Genomic DNA, 26,531 nt, shown 5'->3' on the forward strand with positions numbered 1-26,531 from the left:
TTTCCTCCTCCAAGGGATCTTCCGAACCCAGGGATCGCTTCTCCAGCATCTTCTGCATTTGCAGGCAGATTCTTTACCACTGTGCCTCCTGGGAAATCTAAAGAGCCCCTTACAGCAGTGGAATGATCACCGAGCATAGTTCATTAACTGGGTATGTAAATCCAATCATGGAAACACTGTATTGGTTAAGCTATAAAGAAAGGACACAAGGAAGGATTCCAGCTTTTTCATTTATTCCCCTTTTAACAAAGTAGAAGAAATAATACAGGATTAAAACTGCGAAAGTAGTTAATTGGTAGAACACACACACAAAAAATCTGGATAGGAAGACAAACTTATATACAATGAGGAAACACGTGTAAATTATGGTAGTTTGTAGACGAAACATTTTTTTTTAAAAAAGTCAAACATGCTACACAGTGCCACTGTTTACAGCAATATTGAAGGGGAGAAAATAACACTAATTTAGGGACTGATATACCACAAGGTCCAGGTTTCACAGCATCAGTGCAATATTCACAAAACTATATTACAGCTAGTTAATCAGTTTTAAGAATTGTTCCCAAATATATCACATGTCCATTCCTCAGAGGTCCATTCCTACAGATTTCAACTACTCCATCTATGGGGACCAAAAGCAGCCAGTGTTACCATAAAAGGAGACTCTTGAGACTTATCTTTAAAGGCTTATTCTGGTCTTGAAAAATTAGTAGGATAAGGCTATTTTCTACTGAAGTGAATCTTGACTCAACACAGGAAGACTTTTGTCCTTTATTGGCTGGTCTTGGAGTGAAGGTCATAGACATGACTCTTAACCTATTATAGACTTTAGCTCCAATTAACTGAAAATCTGAAATTTAGAAGTCCTAAATACCAACTTGTGTAAGCCTGCTACTAAAAAGCCTTTGAGGATGTACTAACTTCAAGTTTAAGTGCGTAGGAGCAAGAGTTCTGAAAGTTCCTGTCAGATTCCCCATTTGGGAGGAAAGATCAATGTTTCCCACAAACTGCTAACTTCTGCACAAGGGAGAAAACACATGCTAAGACATGGAATGAGTTTCATCTTATTCCATGAGGCTTCTCCCACACTATCGAAACAGAATGAGGAATGACTCTTCATTGGTCTCTTCATCAGAAGTGGTAAACTTGGTCTCTATATTCATGAAGCCAGTTTTTTAAGCAGACCATGGAAGCAGATGATAGAACGAGCTTCCTGAAACCACAGACCACTCTCCTGTATCCAGCTTAAAAAAAAGATCAACTTGAACAGTTATCCCAAGTCACTGTTAACTGTACTAAAAGGTGAAGTTCACCACTATGTTATTTTAAAACTAAGAGTTCAGTTAACCCTGGGTGACAAAAAACCAAGATGAGGAACTGAAGAGTTGTCCATATAAGGCCAGCTGATAAGAACACACCCATGAAGACACTGGGCATAAAGCCTTACTTGACAAGTCAGAATTTCTACTAAGGGCAGAGCAAGGGACAGCAGAGAGCTACTTCTGTAACATTTTAGTATCCAAACAGCATAACAGACACTGTTCCCAAGGACAATGTATACTCCATTAATCACACTGAATAAAGCAAATGCTTTATTCATTTTTCTTTTCTTTTTGTTTCAGAAGCTTGTTTATCTCTCTTTTGGCCATTCCAATGTATTTCGAAATGATTCCATGTTGGTTCAGTCCCGGAAGCAAAAGTAAGAAAGTCACTTAAAAAAAAAAAAAAAAAGTTACAGAGGCAGCAATTAACTTTCTAAAGACGACTACATTTTACAGAAGTGAATTCCTCAGACTAAGACACACTCTAATGGGAAGAAGCAACATGATATCCATTATTCTCGTTGGTATTTATCCCCAGAAGCTTCTGGTCTCATCCCTCCCAATCTCAGGTAACACACACTGCCTATTTTTACCTCACACACAATACTGTCTGCCTTGGTTATCAGTTCTGTGTCTGTCTTCTGCTAAGACCACAAACTCACTGAAAACAAGGACCCAGCTTTTAGTCATCTTTTTAGGCTTACACAGTTCCTTAATCACTGCCTGGAACTCAGTGAGCAAGGAACATACTGTTTACTGAATTCCAGTTAAACTGGCCAGGATGTGCAGAGTACTTCCCCAGAGACTTACCTATCAGGTAGGTGAGGAGGAGGTTGTGGACCTGCTGTCCGACCCAAGCAACCGCAGCCAGAGAAACGATCATGGTCATGAAGTACTAATAATGAAAATAACAAGAATTTAGCAACTCCTCAGAACAGAGTAAGAACTGAAAGTTTAGGAGGTTGTTTCTAAGGTTGGAAGATAACTCAGTTTTTATTCTCACTTTTCTTTAAAAAGATTTAGCATCTATATATTAAATAAAACCTACAGAAAACTCCCTAGGTTTATTTTACAGAATCTAGATACATTCTCTCCTACAATAACTGTGATTCTATATGTAAATTAAGTAGTTTATAATATAAATTACACTCCTTTCACAATTGATAATGTCACATAGTAACCTCAAGTGAAGCTAAAAGAGAAGTATGTATCTTTTATATTTATTTCAGTAAGTAAAAAAAAACAGAAAAAATTCACTCTACAATGAAAAATGCAAAATGTAATTTTAACTCTCAGTATAATTGATAAATAAATATTCATGAATGTACTCAGAGGAGTTAAACCAACACATAATGATAAACATACAACTACAACTAGAGTAAAAGAGAAAGGCTTTAGACTATGATGTAAAATCTGACACAATCTTAAAATGTTGCTCTACTTAAGTAGTCAAAACCAAAAAAGTACCATTTTAGGCTTTTCTTCCTTTAGTGTAAAGAGGCGTTTCCACCAGCCCACAGCTCTGCGTCGCGTTTTTACTAGATTGCTGCAAATTTCATGGAATCTTTGCTGTTGCTCAGTGGTCCTAGAAAAAGAATTTTCCTCTTTACTATAGACAAATCTAAATATTAAACAGAAGTATACCACCCTCTCAAATTTCAGAAGCTACTTTCCAAAGAAAATCTATAAATAAGAAAACAATTCACCATTATCTTATTTTTTTTTTTAAAAAAAGAGCTCTTGGGCCATTAAGACTCTTTGGGGAATTCCTTTTGGTCCAGTGGTTGGGACTTCAAGCTCTCACTTCTGAGGGCCCAGGTGCAATCCCTGGTCAGGGAACTGAAATCCCACAGCTGTGCCACATGGCCAAAAAGCAAACAAAAGACGGAAACAAACCAAAAAAAAAAAAACCCCCAAAACTTCCTGTATCATTTGGCAGACCCCAGTGAATCCTGAGTGGTGGCCACCAGAGTCCCACTATCTTGAGGAGGATGTGACATTTCTACCACAGTTAGTAACAATTGGCATTCAAAGCACAATACCCTCAACTGGGCTTCATACATTTGATGCCAAGGCAGCCACAAACAGTTCAAATCCAATCACAAATCACAAACAAAACAGCAATAAGAATACAAAAAGATCCTCCCAAAAAGTCCATTTTCATTTATAATGTATTCTGGGTTCTGATTTTTTTTTTTAATTTTGTCTTTGTGCTATCTTTGTTACACAGAAATAATGGTTGATATAAAAAGTAAGCCCTATGCTGGGGTGTGTTGCTTGCTCTCTGCTAGTCCTTGTCCTTGTCCATCTGCAGTGATACAGTAGAAGGCCTTCTTCTGCAGAGCCCTGGAACTTCTTCTAATCAGACATTCATATGCTGCCCATAGTCAAGGCCGGGCTGTGACTATGCAACAGTGTTCTTCCTTCCTCAGAAAGGTCAAAAAACAAAAGTGCGCCAGTGGTAACATACCAGCTACCAAGAAACCTCATGTGTTAACTTCTGAAATTTTTTCTCCAGGACTTAAGACTTAGCAGATTAGAACGTTATCTGGCTAATAAAATCAGGGTATGAGGTTGAGTCTGTTAATTGTTACACTGCATAGTCACAAACTTGCCCCCAGGGACTTCTCCTTGGTGGTCCAGTGGTTAAGACTCTGAGTTCCCCAATGCAGGGGGCCCAGGTTTGATCCCTGATCAGCAAACTAGATCCCACATGCCACAGTGAAGAGGGGGCACAGCCAAATAAATTAAAAATAAACTTTAAAAATTACTTAAAAAATACTTGGCTCCCAAACTGCAGAATAATTCATTACTGCACATGAAAAACAATTCAGAGGACATTTCCTAACACTAACCATTCTGATATGATAGAACATGTTTATACAAACAAACATGCTTACTTATCCCATAATTTAAGCAATTCCTACATTTAAAATTATTTTTATAATTTGTTATTATCAGAACAAAAAACTACAGGCACAAGTAGACTACTAATCAAATTAAAATAAACAACCAAGGGAGAAAAACATCTAGGAGAAAAAAAAAAAAATCCCATTCCTCTATCTAGTTTTGTTCACTATTTGGATCAAAAGTAAGAAATCCAACATTCCAGAGAAAAGTTAAGCAATACTTTAATAGGATCCAAAGCCACTTAACCTTATCTTGGGAACCCATAAGTAACTTGTTCAAAGAATGGTATAAATGAAATAAACAACCCACTTCTGTATAAGCTTGAATCTATTCTTAAGCACTTTTGCTAACCACTACTGCACTGCCTCAATGTCTTAGCCTGAAACACAAGATCAATCTTAAAAATCAAAATACTTCACAGCACCCAGAAGAGTGCACTAACATAAAAGTAGACATTCAATAAACAGTTGCTAAATGAACAGGCAAAAAAAAAAGCTATGTTTACTGTTTTCAGTTATTCATAAGTTATTTATGAAATTAGTATTATCTTAAATATCAATGGTAAAAATGTAAAGTAGACATACTACTTTTACGGAAAGCTCATTATGAGTTCTGCAATCACTGAAAAATCATTACCGAAAAAAGCCTCACTTCAATAGAAAGGTCTAGAAAGAAAAAAATCAAAATAAATGCTAGAGTATAAAAGAACTATGGAGATGTAAGTACTGGAAATTCATGATTTATATGTGAATCAGCTAAGAAATTCTTTACATCAAAAAACGTCTAATCCCTAGCTATCTGTTAATTAAGGCAGTTCTCTGTGTGTAATTACAGCACCCTAGTCACAGTTATCAGGTTCGTAACTTCTCAGAAATTTGAATGCCACATCATTAGGCCACCTACCATTTATTGGAGCCAAAAATTCTAGGTGCTAGAATGGGAACAAGGTAGTCAGCCAAGCACAAAAACATAACAAAACAGGAAACACCAGATAGAACAGATGGATCTAGATAGTAGATAGTCCTGTTTAAAAAAAAAAAAAGTAACAAAGGTTAGAAAAATACGGTCTTTATTAGTGCCAGCTGAAGATATTTATTCACTTCGTCCTCTGGTTCTCAAAAGATGTTATCTGCCCTTCCTATTCTCATTTTCTCACAAGTGGTTTTCCGGAAGTTTGATGACATGATGACATCCCAGCCATAATGGTTAATGTAAACATCAAGAGGCAAAAGCCCTTTGGGGTCCTCAACACCTTCTAGGAGTGTAAATGGTCCTAAGTTTGAATGACAGATTTGTTTCACTGCACCGGTTACTGAGTTTACATAGTACTATGGATTCTGAAAACCAGGCAGACGGCTCTAAGGAAAGGCATTTTTTACAGATATTAAAATTACAAGACTTCAGGCACTTTCATAAATGAAACCTGAACCATTATTAGTAACAAGCATAAACCTATTGTAATTTAATAGCTCACTTACAGAAACACCAAAGAAACCACACCCATGATGGCAGGTGGAAACCAGGCTCTTTCCCATCGGAGGACTTTATCTGCCATCAGCATCACTTCTCCCCAGCCTTGCAGCTGCTCTTCCAGACTTGCAGTCTCTGCAGCCTACATACAATCAACGTTTAAAACAATCATTTTACTAATCTCAACATTTCTGTGACTTCTAGAGATACCAAAGTCAGAAATCAGTGGGGGTAAAATTATCATGTAACAGTCACTTTCCAAGCCCAAGTACTGGGGTTATGTAACATTATCCTTATAAGACCCCTTAAGATAGGGATAATCAGACCCATTTACAATTAAAGTGAGTTCCGAATGGTTATTTTCCCAAAGTCATGCACTGCTAAGTGGCACTGCCCCGAGTATAAAATAAGATCACTTGAAGTTTGCTCATTTCAGGTTGTTACAATCGATCTGTTGTTTTGTCATTTCATTGATTTAACCCCCAACTTCTGAATCCTTGAGGAAAGCCTCTCCCTGAACAGCTTTCTATTTCCAAAATAGCTCTTTGTGTACTGGAATCATCTATATATTGGCATCGCTTGCACAACTAAGGAAAACTACTGGGCTTTCACTGAACTATAAAAGACTTATCAATATTAAGCCCAATATATCTCAATAAAATGCTCCTACACTTAGGATGCTTTGGTTAGACGTCAAATTTCTCTGCAAATCTGACAATCAGCTGCAAGCAGTCTTCTCAGATGAGCTAATGTGGCAAAAAACCTTTAAGTTGATTTTGCTTTTGTTGTTGTTTGGTTTTTTTCTTGCATGTAAGTGAAGTTTTGGTAGAGTCGGGAAAGAAAAAAAACTGGAAGAAATCCACGTTTCCTTAAAAAGAGTACCATGTGACAGAAACTCTGTTAAATGTTTTATATACTTACACTTTAATGGTTCCTCCCAACAAGCTGAAAGGAAGGTGTTCTTACTATTCTCATTCTACAGATGAGGAAACTGAGAGACACAGAAGTTTACAGATCTGAATTCAGCAAAGCCAAGGCCAAAGGTCTTGTTCTCCTCAAATTAAGTCACATTGTTCTGTGCAAAGAGCAGACCAGCTCGAGGCCAAGACCAGTTCTTTCAATAGCTTTTCGATCTTGAGGGTGGTGCGTGCGTGTGTGTGGTGTGTGCGTGTGTGTGTGTGTGCTGGGGCTAACCATAGAAAAGGGGCAGAGGTCATGCATATTTAAAAGTCAACACAAAATGAAAATCACCACAATCAAAACTGCTCAACAAAATCACTTGATTCGTTAGAACCTGGGCTCTTGGAAAATCAAACGCCAAAATTCTGTTTCTCTATTCACTGTGATGATGGTGTGTGGCTTGTCTTTTCCTGGGTAAAGGCCAAGGAGAAGATGGACAGACTTCTCTCGCTTTTGCCTAGATCCTGCGGTGAGATTCAGGCTAGGGTTAGAATTGTCTGCCTTTGATACAAGCTCACTGCAGTTCCCTTCGACCCCTGCTTACTCTAAAATCGTTCTGTGACACCCCCTCCCAGCCTTCCAGACAAACCTCCAGACAAACGCCAGGAACCTCCCACTGTCCTTCCAGCTGGATCCCACCTCCAGTTTCCAGTCGCGAGCTCGAAGCCTCCCTGCCGCTTTAAGCCGTGCCAGGCTCTAACAGAAACGCTCGGGAAGAGCCCTTTGACCCTCCACTCCTGCCCAAGCGTTAGGGTAAAGGGCGAAGGAACATTCTGGTTAAGATCAAGGAGGGGGAGACACAGATACGGCTGGAGTCTGGGCCCCAAAGGCGCTCGACAGGACCCTCTCAGCCCTCTGTCACTGACTGCAACCCAGACTGGTCACAGCTCCCTTCTCCAGCTTCCTCCTCAACCTCCATTGCAGTGAATGATCACGCGCCCTCTTCGCTCCATCGCGCACCTTCCCCAAAGGGGTGTTAGGAGTCGCCACGACTCGTCACTGCCAAGCAGAGGTTAACCAAGAAGCCGAAAGGGCAAGCGTCGTCGCCTACACCTGAGAAGGGACAGGAGGGCCGGGCCCGCGGCGGGTGATAAGAACAAGGCCGCAGCGCAGTCCCACGGAGCACACCAAAGTCCGGAGGCTCCGCTCGGTCCTCTGGCTACTAGGCGCTGGGACTCACCAGCAGATTGGTGCTGCGATTATCTCCTTCCGCCATAGTTCTCAAGATGCAGTCTCAGCGAGCACAGGACGCCACCAACCCTACTGCTCCGCAGATTCCCTCGCCGCACCCCTAACGCGAGGATACGCCCCGTAGCCCGCTTATATACGCTGGCGGCCTTTCCCGACAGACCCTGCGAAGCTCGTTCCTCATTGGGCAAATCGAGATCAAGCTTGAGCAAGCCGGACCAACCGCTGCCCAGCGCATGACTTGAAACCGAGGTCAAAGAGTGAGACCACGCCGGGGCCCCGGGGGCGGGGCCATGTGATAGCCAATCAGCGCCCAGTAGATGGGCGACGCCCCGCCCAGGCCTCGCCGAAGCGGTTCAACGGCCGCTGCCTGGGGCCTGGCCTGGCTTCAGTATTCCCAAGGCGGGCCGCCAGGTGGCTTTCGGATGGTCTTACAGGGGACTTCAGAGCAGGCTAAGCACCCTCTCTGGAATTGAGTCCCTAAGGAAATATGCCACGCAGTATCAGGCCGAGGGCAGAGATGGGCATGTGACAGTAACCTCCTTAAAGGGGCGGGCTGGGATCTTCTACCAGATCCAGCGGGTGGCCCTGGGCCTGGCCGTGCACCTAGTTGGATCCGCATTTCTTCTAATCCCTGCTCTGGCAGCCCTCATCAGGCTTCTGAGCAGTTTAGCCTAGATATGTGACTCGGAGACTCGTGCCCATCTCATGAGCTTTGAGGACAAGGGAAAAGGGCATAAATTGTGGATTTTCTGCAGTTTTTCCTTCCTACTCATTAGAAATAAGGCCTTAGATGGAGGGGCGGGGGGTGGGCGGCAGAGAGGGTGTGGACATCGGGGCATAGTTTGACAGCTTGTGAAAAATGCATCATTTTATAAAAGTGGTTTATTTTCATGGGTTCTTTGGGGAAGTTTTTGGTAGAACACTTCACTTGAAACTGCATGGTCCCCCTCCAAAAAGGGGCTGGCTTTGACAGATCCTTTCATATAAGGAAAGATGTAAACCATCTTATGAGTGGAATTCATTGCAATTTAAGAACCAGATGATCGACGTGAGACACATTTTCTCTCCAGGATTTCAAAATGCATTAACGTTTTCATTACTCAACACAAACAAAATAATGCCAAATGTTGACCTGGTCAGATGTCTCTTTCAGAAAAACATGCCATAGCTTTCAACTTCCAGTCTTTCATCCTTTTATAGTCATCTATATTATGCCATCAAGTTTATTTTAAAAACGTTCCTTAAATAACTACCAGGTTCATAAAGAGTTCAGGGAAGGCATAAAGAAATGTGAGCCAACACAGCTACAGACCACATGCTGCCCCTAAGAAAACTAGGGGGACAGAGGCATTGTGAATATCATTAAAAGGTATGAAATTTGCCATTGAACTTTAAAAAAAAATAAGCATCTGATCAGGTATAAACCCTGCGGAGCAGGGCAGGGTTGGGGGGCTTTGTAAGGGAAGGAGACTTTTCAAATGCCGCTTTTGGAAAGGTTGGGGGGAAGAAAAAAGTGTTTATGTAGGGAAAATGCAGCCAATTGGTATACCCCATTTTGGGAGACTTTATATATAAAGTGTGAGGAGCAGGCCCTCCTCTACCTATTCAAAAGAAAAAATGTCCCAATCAGCAGCCACATAGTGAATATATAGAGCACTGCGTGCAAAATCTTGCTACAGGCACAGTAACATCCTCTTCCAAAGGGAGAGGTGTGGGGTTATTAGACTTTAAAACCTGCCTTTTGTACTTTGGGAAATCAGTTTTTGTTACAGAATGTACCTGGTTTTAACCCAAGTTCTCTATGTACAACTTCAGAAGAAAGACTTCAACATCAGCTTGTGAAATTGAAGTAGGTGAAAAAAACTAAAGAAACTGATTTAAAACAGCACAGTTCTTGTTACTCAAGGAACACGTTCCCAGACTTATTTACAACTTAACAGCCTAAGGCACTGAAATAAGGTCCTTAACTAAATTTCCAATTGCCCTAATTACTAAAAATCCCAGCCAGCACTTGGTGTAGCTTCCTTTGGAGTTTTGGGTTGGTTGGGTTTTTTTGTTTGTTTTTTCTTTTGGGGGTACTACAAAGGCAGGATGTGAGCTTTTGAAATGTATCAGATGACTGAACAGATCCTCCTACAGAATCTGGCAGCAACAAATGCAATCTGATTTCCAGATATTCAAACAAGCTGGATATTGTTTTCCTTCAGAGCTTTTACACACCACACACCAGGGAATATATGTCAATAATAATCTACAGAAGTTCTTAAAGATATACAAAATGAAGCTTAATAAATTGTGCCTTAATACTAAGAACTTTGAAGTAAAATTTCCACTTCTATTCAAAAATATTAGAACATGTAAAATACATTTTTTTAGAATCAACTTTTTAAACTTTTGGAGGTATTAATGCTTTAAAAAAGCTAGCCATACTCCAAAATTAAGTTTTCTGGAAACTACTTCAACAAATTCAGAGCTTAAATGCTACATCTTTTAAGACTTTATTTTCTGAAAAACAGGTATTTCATACAATCTTTGCCATGTTGATGCAAATATGCACAAAGTAGGCCATGTACTTTTGTTTTCCAAAAGATGCATTATGAGCATTTTCAGGAAGCTGGTGTGATTTATTCAACTTTTAAATACAATCACAAAATTATATCCATCAGGAGGCATTACAACCTTTTGTACAGAGAAGCCACTTTACTTATACAATGTTACTAGAACAAGGAAGATTCAGTTCAACTCAATTTGCTCTTATATAACAAGGGTAAAGTAAATTAACAAGTGAAGTGTGATGTTGCCATTGACATTACAGGTGGAAATACAAGGAAAATTTAAACCAGAAAAATAAAAGAACTTTAAACAGGAGCTGAAACTTGGACTGTCGAGGAAAAAAAAAAAAAAGCCTGTTTTGAAAGACATACATTCTGCAAGTCTGCATTTCAGAACATTCAGTTAAGTTTATCATCTTCCAAAGTCAAGCTAATTTTATGACACTCTTACAACAGCACAACAAACAGCTTTTTCCCTAGTAAGCCCAAATTCCCATGGAAAGCAAGAGGCTAAATGGTTCATGTTGTACAACTAACCACTGAACCTATAAAGCTTCTCTCAATTGCAGTTCATCTGCCCTTTTGTAAAAAAAGAGATGGTGATATTGTTACCCAGGCCTTAAAAAAAGCAGGAAAAGTGCAACAAACCCTTCCGGGTTCATAATACAGTGGATTTCCTTCCTCAGTGTTTGGAAAATTTATAATGTTAGTTTTTCCCCATAGGAGGAATCTTTCTAATATAACCCAAATAGTGAAAAAAATCTGCCTTCTTTAAGCGATCCTTTTATTAACATAGTCTATACCTCCTAGAGTTAAGAGGGGAAAAGTCCTAGCTCTAAATTACTGGAATTTTACAAGCTCAAGATACAGAATGGAAGGTCATTGGTTTTCATATATATCTGGTTTTATGTAAAACAAAGGTACTTCAATGTGCTAACAGAAAAACATTCACTGATTTTTTATATATATATATGAACAGAAGCTAACAGGCTAATTGTAGGCGCCTTCTTTAATATGAAAAGAACTGGGAGAAAAGAAGAACCAGCTCCTTTGCTTTTAGTACTGCCAAAACAAGTAAGCCCCAGAGTAATTACAAATATGTAGAGGAAAATAGGCCAGGAAGACTTCTCAATTCAAAGTACTGCCTATATCACAACAGATTTAAAAGGACCTAAGATTGCACATCAACTCTAATATTTGGCTGTACTTGCATTGCCCTGCTTGGAATTTTTTTAATGGCTCTTTCCTTAAATTTCACACATCAGAACAACAATTAAAAACAAAAACAATGCAGATAACACCAAACACTGGACATTAAGAACACCACATACGACACTTAGACAACAGAGGCAAGTGTTAAGGGCAGAGTGATGGAAGTTTTTCTTTGTATTACAAACCCTCAACCCTGAACCTGGGGTTTGGGCTCTAAAAGAGCAATTTAGGGGAGCAGATCAAGAGCTTGATTATCAGTTCTCACACAGAAACCTCACGTATCTCAACTCACAAGTGCCAGACACAAAAGAATAATCATCTAGCAAACTATGTGAAGAACTCATGACCAGAAATAATGAGATACTGCAAGACACAGCAAAGAAACAGAGTAAAAGAAATACTGACAGCTCCATAAGACTACTAAGCCTCCACAGCTTTATAGAGAAAGCAACTAAAATTCAGGCAATTCTAGAAAATTAAAGACAGCAAAACACTTATGATAAACTTCAATTTCCAAGGGTACATCAAATTGTAGAAGTTGTTAAGTTATTCTGTACCCCCTGAATCTTAAGAAAGGGCGGGGGGAGAGCACAAGAGAGAGGGAGTGCAGAAGTCGGGGTCGGGAGGAAGAGGAAGGAGGAAGGTGGGAGAGGGGATGGGGGACAGGAGGAGGGAGGGAGGAAGCAGACCCCTGGTTTTCCACAGGTTATTTCTGTATTATCAAAAACGTATGACTTCATAACCATAGCACTCTGAACTTCACATTTTACAAGATAATCACCAAAATATAGACCTGTCTTCTGAATCTGCTGTATGACCAAAGCCTTTTACTGCTGATTAAATCTCGTAACTGTTGAGTTCTCTTTTAACAGTTCAAAATGACAAGGCTACTTGTCAAATGACTCCCCCAGAAGCAGCCAAAGAGTACAGACTGAGGTCTTGTTGTCCAGAATGCAGCCAAGAGCAAGCTTTGAAGTCATCAATCACGCATATCTGCCCTACAACCAAACATGTATATGTCACACTATTCTCTGAGGGATCATTTTAAAATAAAAGTGATGGATAATTCAGCAGAGGCACATGTTTTTTATGTAAAGCTGTTTTGTTTTCGCTAGGATAAGGTGCCAGGTACCTCTGAAGCCTGAAATTCACAGGCAATAAAATTCACCTATTTCATTTTTCTTCTTTGCCAAAGAAGAAGCAATTTCTGATTACTGTCTATAAGGACAAACTAGTGTGAACTGGTTTTATCACTGTAATAAAAGTTCTTCCTTGTGACAAAGAATGTTGTTGAAAGACTAATCTTAGTAGAGGTAATCAAGTGATGAGTGCAACAGCCTGTAGAAAATAAAGCAGTGTGCAAAACACAATATGGCATTATTATTCCGATAGGTTGTTTTGATTGTGAAAATAAGGTTCAAAATGAATGAAGAAAATAAAATTTGATGCACTAGGTTCCTTAACTTGTTATTAGACACATGGGTATTCAAAAATATCACCTTTCTTATAATACCTGTCAAAGTATTAGAGCACTGATACTGAAATGCATTCTCCCATGAGTATTTAAAGATTACCGATTAATGTGGCAATCAGAATACAGCAAAGGCCAGAACTATGCGAAATTTTTCCTTAATTCCTTTCAAGTTTGTCTGTGAAGACTGGCAACTAGAAAGTGATCATAGCCCTAATCTCTAAATTGCAGGGAAAATGTACTCAATCAAGATTTTAATCCTCTTCTACTCTGTGTTGATACGTGATTTTAGGAATCCTATTCTAGTCTGGATTTTTATTTTGGATCAACAATTGAGCTTACACAGTCAGTACTGAAATGCAATGCTAAATTTAAGGAAACCTTGATCATGAATTTACTACTGAACTATTAAAACTGTGCAAAAATCAAAGTACTTCACACACTAATAATGGAACTTAATAAAAGATGTTGGTGGTTCTTACTTTTTGCTCATGTTTCATGTATATGTCCTAAAAGGCCAGGTAAACTAAAGCACTTTTAATTTACACCTTGTAAATTAAAAGTATCAAATGAGAAAACTAAATTAAAAAAAACATTTCACTCTACCTCCACCAGAACATCACTTTATTGTTAATCTGTCATCAACAATGTAAAACTAATATGTACTCTATCCTGGTTTTTAAAAAGGTAAAAGATTACATTGGATTAGCTACTTTCTATGAAGAAACTACAGCAATCACAGAAGAGGGAAAATTTGAATGACCTCTCAAAAATGTACACTATAAGCAAAGGGGAGTGTACATTAAATCAAATGTCTGTTAGATTCATTACTTTTGAATGCACAGTGACAATTCTGGAAACTGTACATGATAGAATCACAGATATGACTTAAATAACCAGAATTACATTTTGTATGTGATCATCAGACCTTTAAACAATCCTTGCATTTTCCATGTTATCAGTGGTTTTGGAAAATTTTCTGTTTATCACTCCAAATATAAGTTAACAGCATCGAGATGAAGTACATGAAATATAAGGATTGAAATAAAAGTGAATGTGAAAGATGGCTAATCTACTAGATCAGGTAAAGGGGGAAATGGGCAGATGGTGGGGGATGGGGAGGAGGACGATGGGGTGGGTTTTTTTTCCCTTCATTTCAGAAGTAAGTTCTTCCAATGTAGTGTATCTGTTACATAGCTCTCCTTCTTCAGTCCATTTCTGAAATTCATATCGCATAGCCTTTTTTTGTACTTATTGGTCAACCCGACCAGTACTGTTGCTAAGCAACAAGTGTTATGCAAGAATCTGAATGCATCAAATCTTCCTTGGCTGTGATTTCTTCGCGGCCCCAGTTTCCTCTGTTTCTGAGCGGGGTTTTTTTCCTGGATTGTACACACGGGGTCAGGTGGAATGGAGTTCCAAATCACTGTGCTCCGCGGCATCCCGATCTCTTTCTGCAGCTAACCTCCTGACACGTCTGCAGCTGTTCTGTGGCAGAAAGACAATCTCCGTGTTCAGGCGGTGAGCTTGCTTGCTTGCTTTCACCCTTGACCCTGGGGTTGCAGGCCATGGTGTTGGGCGTATCCCTGAGTGCAGCTGTCCTGCAGGATCACTTCCCTAGCGCACCGAGATTTCCTAGGTTTCCTCAGAGTAAGCCCCCAGTTGCATCACCACCGACTGTGGTGTGGCTTTGGATGCCTGAGGCTGAGTTGATTCTGGTGGATGTCTGACCTCGCTTAACCAGACTCATCTACTGTCTTGCCATTCATACCCAGGCTGTCCAACCTTCATACAGCTGAGCCAAGTTATCTAGATTAGTTGCTTCCTTAATGACATAGTCAACCTGTAAAAATGGGCAGGACAGAATTTAAAGCCATTTAAAACTTGAAAGAGCATGATTCTTATCTGAGTTACATGAACTGTTTAAGTTTCTTATCACCCAAATTAATTACCCAAAGATGTGCAGTTGTCATGGTGGGAAGAAGTTAAATAATCTGAGCTTCCCTCCTAATGCTGTAACTTACAAATGTGTGTCTTGGGAAAGTCACAAGCCCCCTTGAGCCTTACAAATCCTTAGATGGAAAAAGAGTGCCACTGACCTCACAGGTGTTCTTGGGATTAAACATGTGAATTCACTGGACAAATGCTTAGGTGAACTGAAAAGTGCCCAGCAGATTCTGGAACACAGTTTGATACTCAGCAAACATCTGCTGATTCTGACTCAGCTAAATATTCTTTTATAGTAAGAGATACAATCATTTTTCTATCCAGAGCATCCATCAGGGTCCAATTATATAGTAAATGCTCACTATATGGCTGCTGAATTACAACCTACAACAGTTGTGTGCAAAGAACTCTATACTTACCCTACTCCTGTGAGCCATTTAACATTTTTTTATATAAAACTATCAGAATAAAAAGCACAATAGCTAAGCATCCTTCAAATAAAAAAAAAGGACAGAGACCTAAGATGCAGTCATGAAAGCATACAACCCATTAACCTACCAGAACGTTTCTGAAGCAAAGATACCCCTAGACCCAGAACACTGTCCAGGGTTTTTGACAAATTTGACATACCCTGTCTAAAGAATGACTCTTAACCAAGAAGAGCTTAAGCTCAGATCCATTATAGAGATCTAACAGTGTTTAAAATTTAAAAAAATATTTTCTTGCTGATGTGAATTATGGATGCCAAGCCATTAAAAATAGGATATTCACAAGTCTCAGATTTTTACCCCACAGAAGAAAAGGCAAAGGTGTAATGGAAAATTCAGGAGAACATTACCCTTGACCAAGTGCTCAATAACTGGAGAAACCTAAATATGGACTCAATGGTGGATAGCAGTCAATATTAACACCAGTGTTAAGTTTTCTGAGTTGATAATTTTATAATTATATCACAGCTATATATCATAGCTATATATTATTACAATGTTTTGTTTGGGAGACAAAGTACTTAGGCAAGAAGTGTTACACAGAAAGATTAGGCAAATAAAAGATTAACAACTGATTTGCCAATTGTAGGCAAGGAATATATAATACATCAGCATTCCTATAACATTTCTGAAGGTTTGAAACTTTTCAAAATAAACAGCTGTGGGCAAAAGAATTCATTCCTGAATTTATATATACAATTTTAATAATATTAATGATAAAATTTCAGAGTAATAACTTCAGACCAACTGACACCCAGGAACACTTTACAGATTAAATTTTGGTTAAAAGAGGACTAGGGAGAAAGGAAAGTGTTAACAGGCTAGAGTTAGAGTTGACAATCTAGGAGCTGTGTTATTCAAAATGTTCTGAGGCCTGAAAATAGGTTTAAATTCCTTATTTCTCAATATGCCACCAAAGATGGGGGTGAGGGAATTTTTAATCCTATACTGCTTCAGCAGCATTAAAATGCATAGCTCAAGTTTAAAAGATGGTCACCTGTTCAGCAACTGACATCCTCCTACTCGGATCAACATCTCGGCCCTCTAGCTTGGCTTTCACTCTCTTCCACACGCTCACTGCATACGAGTTCCTCTCCTGCACAGCTATGAGGCAATGGAGACATGTGTAAGTCAAGTCACCACTTTGTATTAATATTTAACACGTAAGGTATCCTTATTTTAACTCATTACCTTTTCCAGTCTTAGGGTCTCTAACGGCCTTTTTAGGACTACAAGCAACACTCTTGCCAGTTCCCGGAATGGCGCTTGGTGGAGTATCTGCTGATGTAGCCAGATTTTTCTGAATCAGCTTTCTAGCATTCTGTGACATGACATCAGGCTGAGTCTTCTGGCCAGTGTTACTTCGGACTGCTACAGAGAGAAAGTTGGTAGCTCAATATACATGTAAACAGAAAATGGGGGAGCAGGGCAGTTCTGTTTCAATCATCAACCGCAAATGGACAACCCTGATACTAGATGTGATATTACAACCTTAAAGTCCTTATCCCTTAAAATAAAAGCTCTTCACCTAAAAAGACAGTTTAAACAGCTAGATGTGGAAAAAGGCAAGGAAAGGTACAGTCACAGAATGATACAATTTGTATACATGTGTGCATGCACACAGAGAAGTCAACAAATACACAGTGGTTTTATCTCTAGTTGGAATGGAACTACAGATTTTCCTATTAATTAATTTCCCATATTTCCCTAACAGACATATATTTTATAATCATAGACAGTATTTGAACACACGGTATTTTTACTCTCTAACATAAATACTTTTGAAATAAAGGCAAAATTTGTTCAGTTTGAAATATGACAAGCATTTAGGGAAACCCGTTGTTCACTTAAATAACTCATTTTTATGGGAGTACAGTTGATGTACAATGTCGTGTCAGTTTCTCCCGCCGAGCAAAGTGAGTCAGTCCCACCCACTCTGTCTTAGGTTCTACTCCCACACAGGTCATCACACAGTACTGAACGGAGGCCCCTGTGCTATGCAGTAGGTTCGCATTATCTACTTCATGTATAGTGGTGTGTATATGTCAACCCCAAGTTCCCAATTTTCCCCCTCCTTAGTAACTATAAGTTTGTCTTTTACATCTGTGACATAATTTCTGTTTTTGTAAATAGGTTTACTAGGGAAAACCTTTAAAAAGGTGATGATGACTATAAACATGTTTGTTGTTGTTTATTTGCTAAGTCCTGTCTGACTTGTTTGCGACCCCACGGTCTAAAGCCTGTCAGGGTCCTCTGTCCATGGGATTTCCCAGGCAAGAATATTGGAGTGCGCTGCCTTTCCCTTCTCCAAGGGATCTTCCTGACCCAGGGATAGAACCCACGTCTCCTGCTTCTCCTGCATTGGCAGGTGGATTCTTTACAGCCTGAGCCACCAGGGAAGCCCAATAAACATATTAGACCCTTTAACATCTTAGCATCTATGTGTAGATTATTAACAGGTCAAGATACAGGTTTTTCTCAATAGAGGCGTCTTACCTGCAGCAAAGGATGGTTGATAAGTAGCAGACGATGTTGGACTCGAACATTCATTTGTTGCATCGGTGACTAAGGGTGATGCAAAACTCACTAAATTATTATAGACACTGAAATATAAAATAAAATGACTCATTTATGAAATGCTTCAGCAAATAGCTACTTGTTAAGTATGAACAAAACTGAAAAAAATATTAAATAAACGAAACTTACTTTACCCGATTTTTGCTTACATTTTAAGTTCAGGCCTGAAGGCATTCTTACCTCTGACTTTGCGTTTTCAGTTCTTTCAAGGTGGGAGTTATTTCCTGGAGCATTTCAACATGTTCTTGACTTCGAACCTGACCCATGGCTTGGACTAATGTAAACAGCACTGTCTGAATGTTGTCTTGCCATGATTTATATTCACCCAGGAACTGCCTAACACTGTTTTCATAGGGAACGTCTTCACCATCTGCCAGAGCAGCTTCTTCATCCTACAATCAATATTTTAATGATTAAGAAAAATGGTATTTGCTTCAGTATTACTCTTCAGACAGTCACCTTTTGGATAACAGGTTAATAAGTGGTTTTTTAATATCAATGTATTTAGTCTGCTTATTACAATTTATTAATAACTTCTTTTCAACAGGAATCTTGTTTCTAGCACAAATAAAAATTCCAACTAAAAAGAAATCCAGGGACTTCCCTAGCAGTCCAGTGGTGAGGACTCCACGCTCCCACTGCAGGGGGCACGGGTTTGATCCCTGGTTGAGATCCCACAAGCCACATGATGCAACCAAAAAAAAAAAATTCAAAAAGTAAATGATCTACTGTTTTGTGACAATAAAGCCTTTTCTAAGGACTGTTTCTTTACTATTTAGATTCTATACAATACTGGAGAGAACAGGCAATATTTCATTTATTTTGGAAGCAAACTATAAGATTTGGGTTGGGAGGCAGGAGGGAGTTAGAGATCTAAATACTCTGTGAGACCAAGTTCAAGTTTCAGCTCTTCTATAAGTTATGTAACTTTGTATAAATCAATTTCTCTAAGCCCCAGTTTCTCTGTGTACAGAATCAGAATACTATTTACTACCTGCTTCAAAAAAAAAAAAAAAAAAAGTGGACAGTTGATGAAAACACAAACTCAGTGACAAACTGGATATATGACCTTGGAGAAATTAGGTTTTTTTCTCATGAATAAAACTCTTTGTAATTTTATAAAAGGGGGGAGTAATTATGTGTCAATGGTATTAATCTTACCTTGGCCATTGCTTTCAGGAGATGTTTGACATCTCCAAGCTGCCGGTTATGGCCAGTGAGCACAGTCTTTATATTATCAACTAGATTCTGAATTGTTTCACAGACTGTTTCTATTTGTTGCTCTTTCTCTGTCTGAATTGCTCTCTGAGTAGACATATCCTGGGTCAGTTGTTTGTGTGCTGACAAAAGCCATTCAGAGCTGCCAATAGGATGTTCAAGAGTCGTGTCCTAAACAGAATAAGGGTTTGTTTAAGAATCAGACAGAAAAATATAAGATTCTTTTCATCAAAATCACATCAAAAGACACTCGTAACTCAAGCTGATACAAAGAACCTCAGTTGCTGAGTCATGGATTAATTCACTAGAAAACAGTTGTTTTCTTAAAAATTTTACTAAATTTTTAAAAACAGTTGATAATTTAAACAATCTACAAACTAAGATTTTTACTTTTCTGCATAATTATACAGGGAACAAATGCTTAGTTTAAAACCTAAGAAAATATATTTGGAGTACCAAAGATGACACACAGCTAGGGCCCTAAAGACACTGTAAATAACTTTTTAAAATAAAACCAGAGCCTCCTACTATATAGTCTAAAGCCTTCCCACAGAGTGGAAATGCTGAATTTATTAACTTGATATCCCAGCATTCATCCTCCACTAGTCCTCTGTCTGCTACCCTACTTTCAAAAGTGCATCTGAGTCATTTGCTATTGTCTCTCTCCTTCCCTAGGAACCCCTACAGTGATTCTACTTGTAGCTCCGAGAGTTCTTTTCACTTTTTCATTCACTGCATTATTTGTATAAATAAGTTCCTTTGGGGATAAAAGAAAGATTTAGTCATCCTTGAATTCTTCATAACATCTCATATACAGTACATGCTCAATAAATGTAGACTAGTGAATATATTGATTTTGAGAGCATGTAGTTGGTCTTATTTAAATTACCCAATCTCTTCACTCCCAAGAATCAAGACTTACCACCCTCTGTAATAAACGAAGCTCTAACTCAGAGACTGAACTGTTAAACTGTGATGCAAATGAACACATTTGCTGACACCGTTTGATTAGTTCAAATAATGCAGCATCCAGGTTTAAGGCTTCTGCAGTTCTAGTTCGTAAACTTTCAAAATGAATGATATTGCTGCAGAGGAAAGTGACCTATGAAGAGGAAAAAGAGTGGAACCATCACAATGAGGAAAAAAATTGCAATTAATGAAAAAAAAATAATACTACCTATTCATTTCCAGAATTCAGGACCAGGTCCTGAAAATGCATGAATGTATGACTCTCATGGGAAACAGACCCATTTCTTATAAAAGCTGTAAATAAATGAAGACTTTTGGGTTGATGCTGTCAAGTCTGAGAAGGTCAAAGAGCATCTAAGCAGAGTCAGGTAAACATGTCTTCCACATGATTCTTTTTAATACAGAAGTTTCACTCCATAAACAGCCCAAATCACACCCCGCTGAAATCTGTCTGCGCGACATCCAAACTCCAACCGAAACGCCCCCCCTCTGCTGCTTTGCTCCTACGCAATTTACCATTTAGATCAGAAAACACTGACTAGTTATTTGACAACATTAAGGACATCTTTCAAGGTACAGTGATAGTACTGTGATTATGTTACTAACTAGTTCTCATCTTTATATATACATACTGAAATATTTACAGATAAAATGATATAATATTTGAGATTACCATTAAATTTAGGATAGGGAGTAGGAAGTATAGAGAAAATAAAGTAGGACCAGAGTTGATAATTATTAAATTCTGGCAATGGATATGTGGGATATAGGAATGCTATTGGTTCAGTGTTGTGCCTGATTATATAATCAGTTATATAATCCTGTAACTGAAAACAAGATGGCGCACACAGGTGCCCATACCTGACTTGCTCTTTGGCTCTCCTTAAGGACAAGATTTCTTCTTTCAGCTATTGTTGCTTCAAAATCCTGTAGTACAGGTGCCAGGGCAGGGTTGGCACCACCTGCCCATTTGAGTCGCTGTTCAATACTTGCTTCAAGTGCTGCCAGTTTCTCCTATAAAAGCCAGCAGAATCTCAGTGAATAGGACTCCACTTCCTATCTGTTGAGCATTTTATATGAATAAGAGGGATTCAAAAGAAGTAGGATGGCATAAGTAACTTAGAAAACATCTTTAACAAACTGTCACCTTTTGGAATTAATCTTGACTTCATATTGAGTATTTAAGACTAAACATATCTGAGAAGGTAAGGACTGGCTTTCAGTTTATTTTGCAGAAAGAAGTTTCATTTTCATTTCTAAATAGTCTTAAAAAAAAAAAAAAAAAAAAACCCTGTCATACCAAATTCCCACTGCACTATATACGCAATCCATGAGAAAGTCCATTTATATCTCTGATAGTAAAAGATGAAAATCAGATTCCCACAAATGTAAACGTTTATGAATAATGGTAAAAAAAAATCCAGCCAGATTATCACAATACGAAGGTTTTACATAACAAAGTTGCTTCATTATGTATTCAACATTTCAAGTGGTGGAGTTCCCAATACTCTTCCCCCCGACCCGCTCACTCACACAGACACCTCTAGAATCAGAAAGGGCCTGAGTTCAGTCTCTAAAGTGAAAACTAGAACTAATATGCTGTAGAGAAAAGGTATTTCAATCTTCAAAGAAGTGAGCTCAAGAAAAGTTCTATTAGAAATTTTTAAAATATTAAAAAAAATTTAAAAATTACTACAGTGATTGTAATCATACTAATATTAAACTATAAAAACAGAAAAATGTCAGTTACTACTGAATATATGAGATATAAGAATACCAAAGATGTATATAAAACCATCATCAAGACCAGTTTCTTTTATTTAAAAAAAGACGACAAGATTAAATATTTTGCTGATGTGACCCAAAAAAAGTCAAAAATAATGGTTTAGAAAAATGTTCTGCTGCTTTTGATATCACAAAATTCTTTTAACTTCACAACAGAAGGAAGACAGGCCTAAGCTTCATGGATATTAATAATATGCCAAACTTTCAGAAAACAAATTTGGTATTCAAGTTTTTACCATTACCAAGGTTAATGTATAATGGCACAGTAATAACCATTAAAACTTCTTAAATAGTTCATTAAAAATTTGAAATATTTAGTATGTCTCTATTCTTAGTTCAAAATATACTGCTAAGATTCCGTTACTTTGGAAGATAAGAAAAAAAAGACACAAATTAAAAATAAAAGTGCAAAAGGTATTAAAGTTCCTGGGACTTAAAAGCCAAGGACAGACTGAACAGAGCACTTCATCACAGTTGAGGTCATTTCTAAAAGTAAGATGTGTCAGAAGGAGGAGATGACAAAACATACCTGAACTGTTGCAATTGAAGTTTCAATCTGGCTCAGAGTATGGAGTTTCTTTTTCATGCTGGTTAATATGGCAGAACGAGGGGGAGGGGTGACAGACATGGCTTGTGGTCTATTGATAAGGAGATCTTCATGCTGCCACTGTTCAAAGAAAAAGAAATGCAATAAAGTAAGCACAGAAAAAATCAAGAGAGGGGAAGTGACACTAGGGGAAGGACTCGGGGAGGAGGTAAAAAGTCCAGTTGCAGCAGGGCAGGGTGGGCAGGGAAGAGTAACAGAAACACAATAAAAGAATTAACCAGATGGAAAATTTCCTGAGGTAGAGAATGGCTGATAAATTCCTTGGATCACTGATATGCAGTATTTAAATAGCAATTCTGAAGGCATTTCCTGGTCTAAGTAAAAGTTTCCTACACAATCCTCCGAAAATATAATCTCCAGTTCAGAGGCTGGAATAAGCACAGCAGGTAGAAGAACTGCCCAGCATGGGAGCTAAGCAAGTAACTGAGAGAAACGACGGCAGCAGTCAAAGAAAGAATTCTCTAGTGAACCTACAAGTGACAGAATGAGAGAAAGGTGCAGGGAACTGATGGCAGAGGATCAAGCCATCTTATGCGAGCCTCTTGTACGCTGTAAGGTGGCCCCAGAAGGCCAAGGGACATCTGACCTGAAATTTTAAAGTTATATATTGTGCTAGCTTAAAATGTGTTCAGATGAACAAAACTGGAAGGACTTTTGTATTTTCCATATAGTTGTGAACTTTTTCAATGAATAAACTCTAAAATGTATTAAATAAACCTTTTCAACATTACTCTTTTGAAGTAAAATAAATGCCAAGAAAGCCCAACGTGGGGCTTCCCTGGTGGGTCTAGTGGTTAAGAATCCACTTCGCAATGCCAGGGACAGTGGTCTGGGAAGATCCCACGTGCTGTGGAGGGAGCCACTAAGCCTGTGCGCCACAGCTACTGAGCCCGTGCCCCACAGTTCCCGAGGCCTGTGTGCCGAGAGCCTGTGCTCTGCAACAAGGGAAGCCGCCGCAAGGAGAAGCCTGTGCACCACAAACGGAGGGCAGTCCCTGCTCTCCACAACTAGCACACAGCCAACAAAGACCCGAAACAGCCAGTAAATAAATAAAGGCTTTTTAAAATAGATGTTATTAAAAAAAAAAAAAAAATCCCAATGTGCTAGATGGACTGTTACTATAATAAATGCAACTTCAGAATCTGAATAAATTACTTTTCTTAACTTAGGAGCTAAGAAACCAGCTAATTGAGAAAATTGCAAAGAGAAAAATATACTGGTTCCATGCCCCACCAATTCCACTCTTGGGAAGTGGCTTCAATATAAATGATACAAAGTAACCAGTGTTTGGGCCAAACCAGAACCCCCCGATACTAGAGCCCCAATGCTACTCCATGAGTCACAACTTGTCTGAAGCTACTGACAATCTTGAAGCCTCTGAAGTAAAGAAATAAGAAAAAAATCTGTAATTTATACTGTACTTATTGTCTTACACAGATCACTTTTTTTTTTTTTTTAAGTATTCATTTTGGGGAGTGCTGGGTCTTTGCTGCTGCGCGGGCTTTCTCTAGCTGCCGTGCACGGGCTTCTCGTTGCAGTGGCCTCCCTTGTTGCAGAGCACAGGTTCCAGGGCACGCCAGCTTCAGAAGCTGCAGCGCGTGGGCTCAGCAGCTGTGGCACACAGTGGTTAGCTGCTCAGTAGTTAGTTACTCCAAGGCATGTGGAATCTTCCTAGACCAGGGATCAAATCCGTGTTCCCGGCATTAGCAGCTGGATTCTTATCCACTGTGTCACCAGGGAAGTCCCAGATCATCATTTTTAATTCACACAGTCATCAACCTTTTAGAGAGTACTGTCCCCATTCTACAGGTAAGGAAATCAGATCTTAAGGGAGGTTAAAGGTAAGTTCATATATCCGAATCCAAATCTATCTCACTCCCAAAGTCTGTACTGCCCCAAAACAAACAAGGACAAAAACAGGCTTCTAAAAAATAGTTCCCAAATGACGACAGGTTGTATGCAGACAGCTTAGACATTCAGGGAAACAGATGTCACTTTGGAAATAATTATGTTAGTACACACCTAACAAATACGTTCAATTGTTAGAAATCACATTTACAGGGTGGGGGACAGGGAGGCTCAATAGGGACGGGATATATGCACATGCACAGAATTCACTCTGTTGGACAGCAGAAATGAACACAGTGTTGTAAAGCAATTATACTCCAATTAAAAGAAAAAGAAATTACAAGTAATATTTAATGATAATACTAACCATAAAACACTGATGGAAACGAATTAAAAGGACACAAACTATAAACATAAAACGATCACAACTACGTAGACAAGAAATGTTACAGAAATGTTAAAGCTGTGTTTGTTCTGGGCTGGCACAATTTGGGAAGTTTAAATTTTCTCTTCTTTATATTGTTCTATATTAATCTCCCAGCTTTTCAAATTCCTACACTGAGGACAAACCCCTTTATGGAGAGAAATACGTACTTGAAACATGGCGATATGCAGCTGAACGCGCTGCAGGCTTGTCTTGCAGGAGGAGATGCTGGTCTCCAGCCTGCGCACCAAGTCGTGCTTCTTCCAGGCAGTGTCGTAGGAGCTCGCCAGCACAGTCGCCCTGTTCATGACCAGCTGAGAGAACTTCCCAATCTGGATGTTGTGCTCCACTGCTTTCTTACACAGATCATCAACAGAAACTTTGCTTTCAGCACCAAAATCCTTCGCCTCCACCTGTGCAATGATGTCTACCCCTAGAGCACTGATGAAGCTGCACAGCGTGAGGCCCAGGGCTTGGTTCGGGAGTCCAATCAGGAGCTGCCGCACAAAGTCAGCTGTGAATGCCTTTATTGGTTTGGCCATCTGGTCTTCACTGAAACAAGAGTTTCTAAAAAGGGTTTTCACATTGACAATCTGTACAGGCCCATTTACAGTATTCTGATCTTCAAGTGAACTTGATCCTAAAAAAGGAAATTTTTCTTTAAGTATTTCATACAATACTAAAATAAGGTGACAGAGCTAACTTAAGAATTTGAAGACGGCATGAATTTAAGATTTTAATTTACAGTTAAATTAAGCCTACTCTATCCCATTTCCCTCCAAAGTACAACTAAATCCGGCTTAAGTGTGAAATATTACCTGACAAAGTTTTAGAAAAGGTACCACAGAGCCGAAAGAACTCCTTAATTGTCTGTAGTCGTTTTAGAAAGAAGATCTCTTCCAGCACCTGTCGGTGATTATCATCATCAAAAAAATTGACCTGAGTGCTCCTGGCTTCCCGTATAATGTCAATCTTTCGCCAAGCTATAGGAATTTCCATCTTATTTAGCTATGTAAATGAAAGAAAAGAAAGTTCATTTCTCCACTCTTCAAACACAGAACAACTACTTTACTACACTTGCATTATTTATCAAACCAGGTCAATTATTTACCTTTTCAACTAATAAGCCAAAAGCAGTCTCAACTTGGGCAAACATGCCATCAAATGCTACCAAAAGCATCTGGCCAGCTGACATTTTTGGTGTTTCATCAACTGAACCATTTCTTGGTTGGATTAATTCACCATACTGAGCATGAAGCATTCTAGAGGAAAAGAAAAAGGAGTTAAAACCATTCCTAAACAGTAATATATTTGGGGGGAAACGTTAAGATCAACAACTCTTACAGCTAGTATGCAGAGTCTAGGGAAAAAGTCTTTTTATGAAGGAAGGAGTGTTATTAGCCATTGTTCATGTGATTAAATTTTATGCAAACTGAAGTTATGACAGTTTTAAAAGAACTATATAAAATATTACAGTATCTCTTTATATACAGAACATTATACACTTCCAATATTAAAAAAAAAATCAGAGGCACACAATTCTAAAGCTGGTGGACCTAGCAAAAGTTGTCAAGTATCTT

General features: G+C 38.8%; 2 protein-coding genes across 5 annotated transcripts in view; both read right to left on the reverse strand.

Annotated features, from left to right (window-relative positions):
- Positions 1-211: 211 nt before the first annotated feature.
- On the reverse strand, positions 212-7,993 carry ARL6IP1 (ADP ribosylation factor like GTPase 6 interacting protein 1). Of its 2 annotated transcripts, XM_061152919.1 has the most exons (6): positions 7,843-7,993; positions 5,711-5,844; positions 5,136-5,255; positions 2,790-2,907; positions 2,133-2,217; positions 212-1,711 (listed from the first exon to the last, which is right to left on the reverse strand). In XM_061152919.1, the coding sequence occupies exons 1-6, from the start codon at positions 7,876-7,878 to the stop codon at positions 1,593-1,595; spliced, it is 612 nt and encodes a 203-aa protein (XP_061008902.1). In that variant the 5' UTR covers positions 7,879-7,993; the 3' UTR covers positions 212-1,592. The 2 variants fall into 2 exon arrangements, with proteins under 2 accessions (XP_061008902.1, XP_061008903.1); XM_061152920.1 differs by lacking the exon at positions 5,136-5,255.
- Positions 7,994-10,327: 2,334 nt separating this feature from the next.
- The window catches only part of SMG1 (SMG1 nonsense mediated mRNA decay associated PI3K related kinase), a 97,081-nt gene continuing 80,877 nt past the window's right edge, over positions 10,328-26,531 (reverse strand). For all 3 annotated transcript variants that reach the window (XM_061152923.1, XM_061152921.1, XM_061152922.1), the window contains 12 exons: positions 26,063-26,213; positions 25,770-25,959; positions 25,122-25,591; positions 22,602-22,739; positions 21,149-21,301; positions 20,241-20,420; positions 19,262-19,489; positions 18,281-18,492; positions 18,020-18,126; positions 16,715-16,894; positions 16,521-16,627; positions 10,328-14,931 (listed from right to left, as the gene is read on the reverse strand). In XM_061152923.1, coding sequence (XP_061008906.1) covers positions 14,854-14,931; positions 16,521-16,627; positions 16,715-16,894; positions 18,020-18,126; positions 18,281-18,492; positions 19,262-19,489; positions 20,241-20,420; positions 21,149-21,301; positions 22,602-22,739; positions 25,122-25,591; positions 25,770-25,959; positions 26,063-26,213 — 2,194 coding nt within the window. In that variant the 3' untranslated portion in view covers positions 10,328-14,853. The remainder of the gene's footprint in view (positions 14,932-16,520; positions 16,628-16,714; positions 16,895-18,019; positions 18,127-18,280; positions 18,493-19,261; positions 19,490-20,240; positions 20,421-21,148; positions 21,302-22,601; positions 22,740-25,121; positions 25,592-25,769; positions 25,960-26,062; positions 26,214-26,531) is intronic.

The sequence above is a fragment of the Dama dama genome, chromosome 10 (assembly GCF_033118175.1).
Source record: "Dama dama isolate Ldn47 chromosome 10, ASM3311817v1, whole genome shotgun sequence".
Taxonomy (NCBI): domain Eukaryota; kingdom Metazoa; phylum Chordata; class Mammalia; order Artiodactyla; family Cervidae; genus Dama; species Dama dama.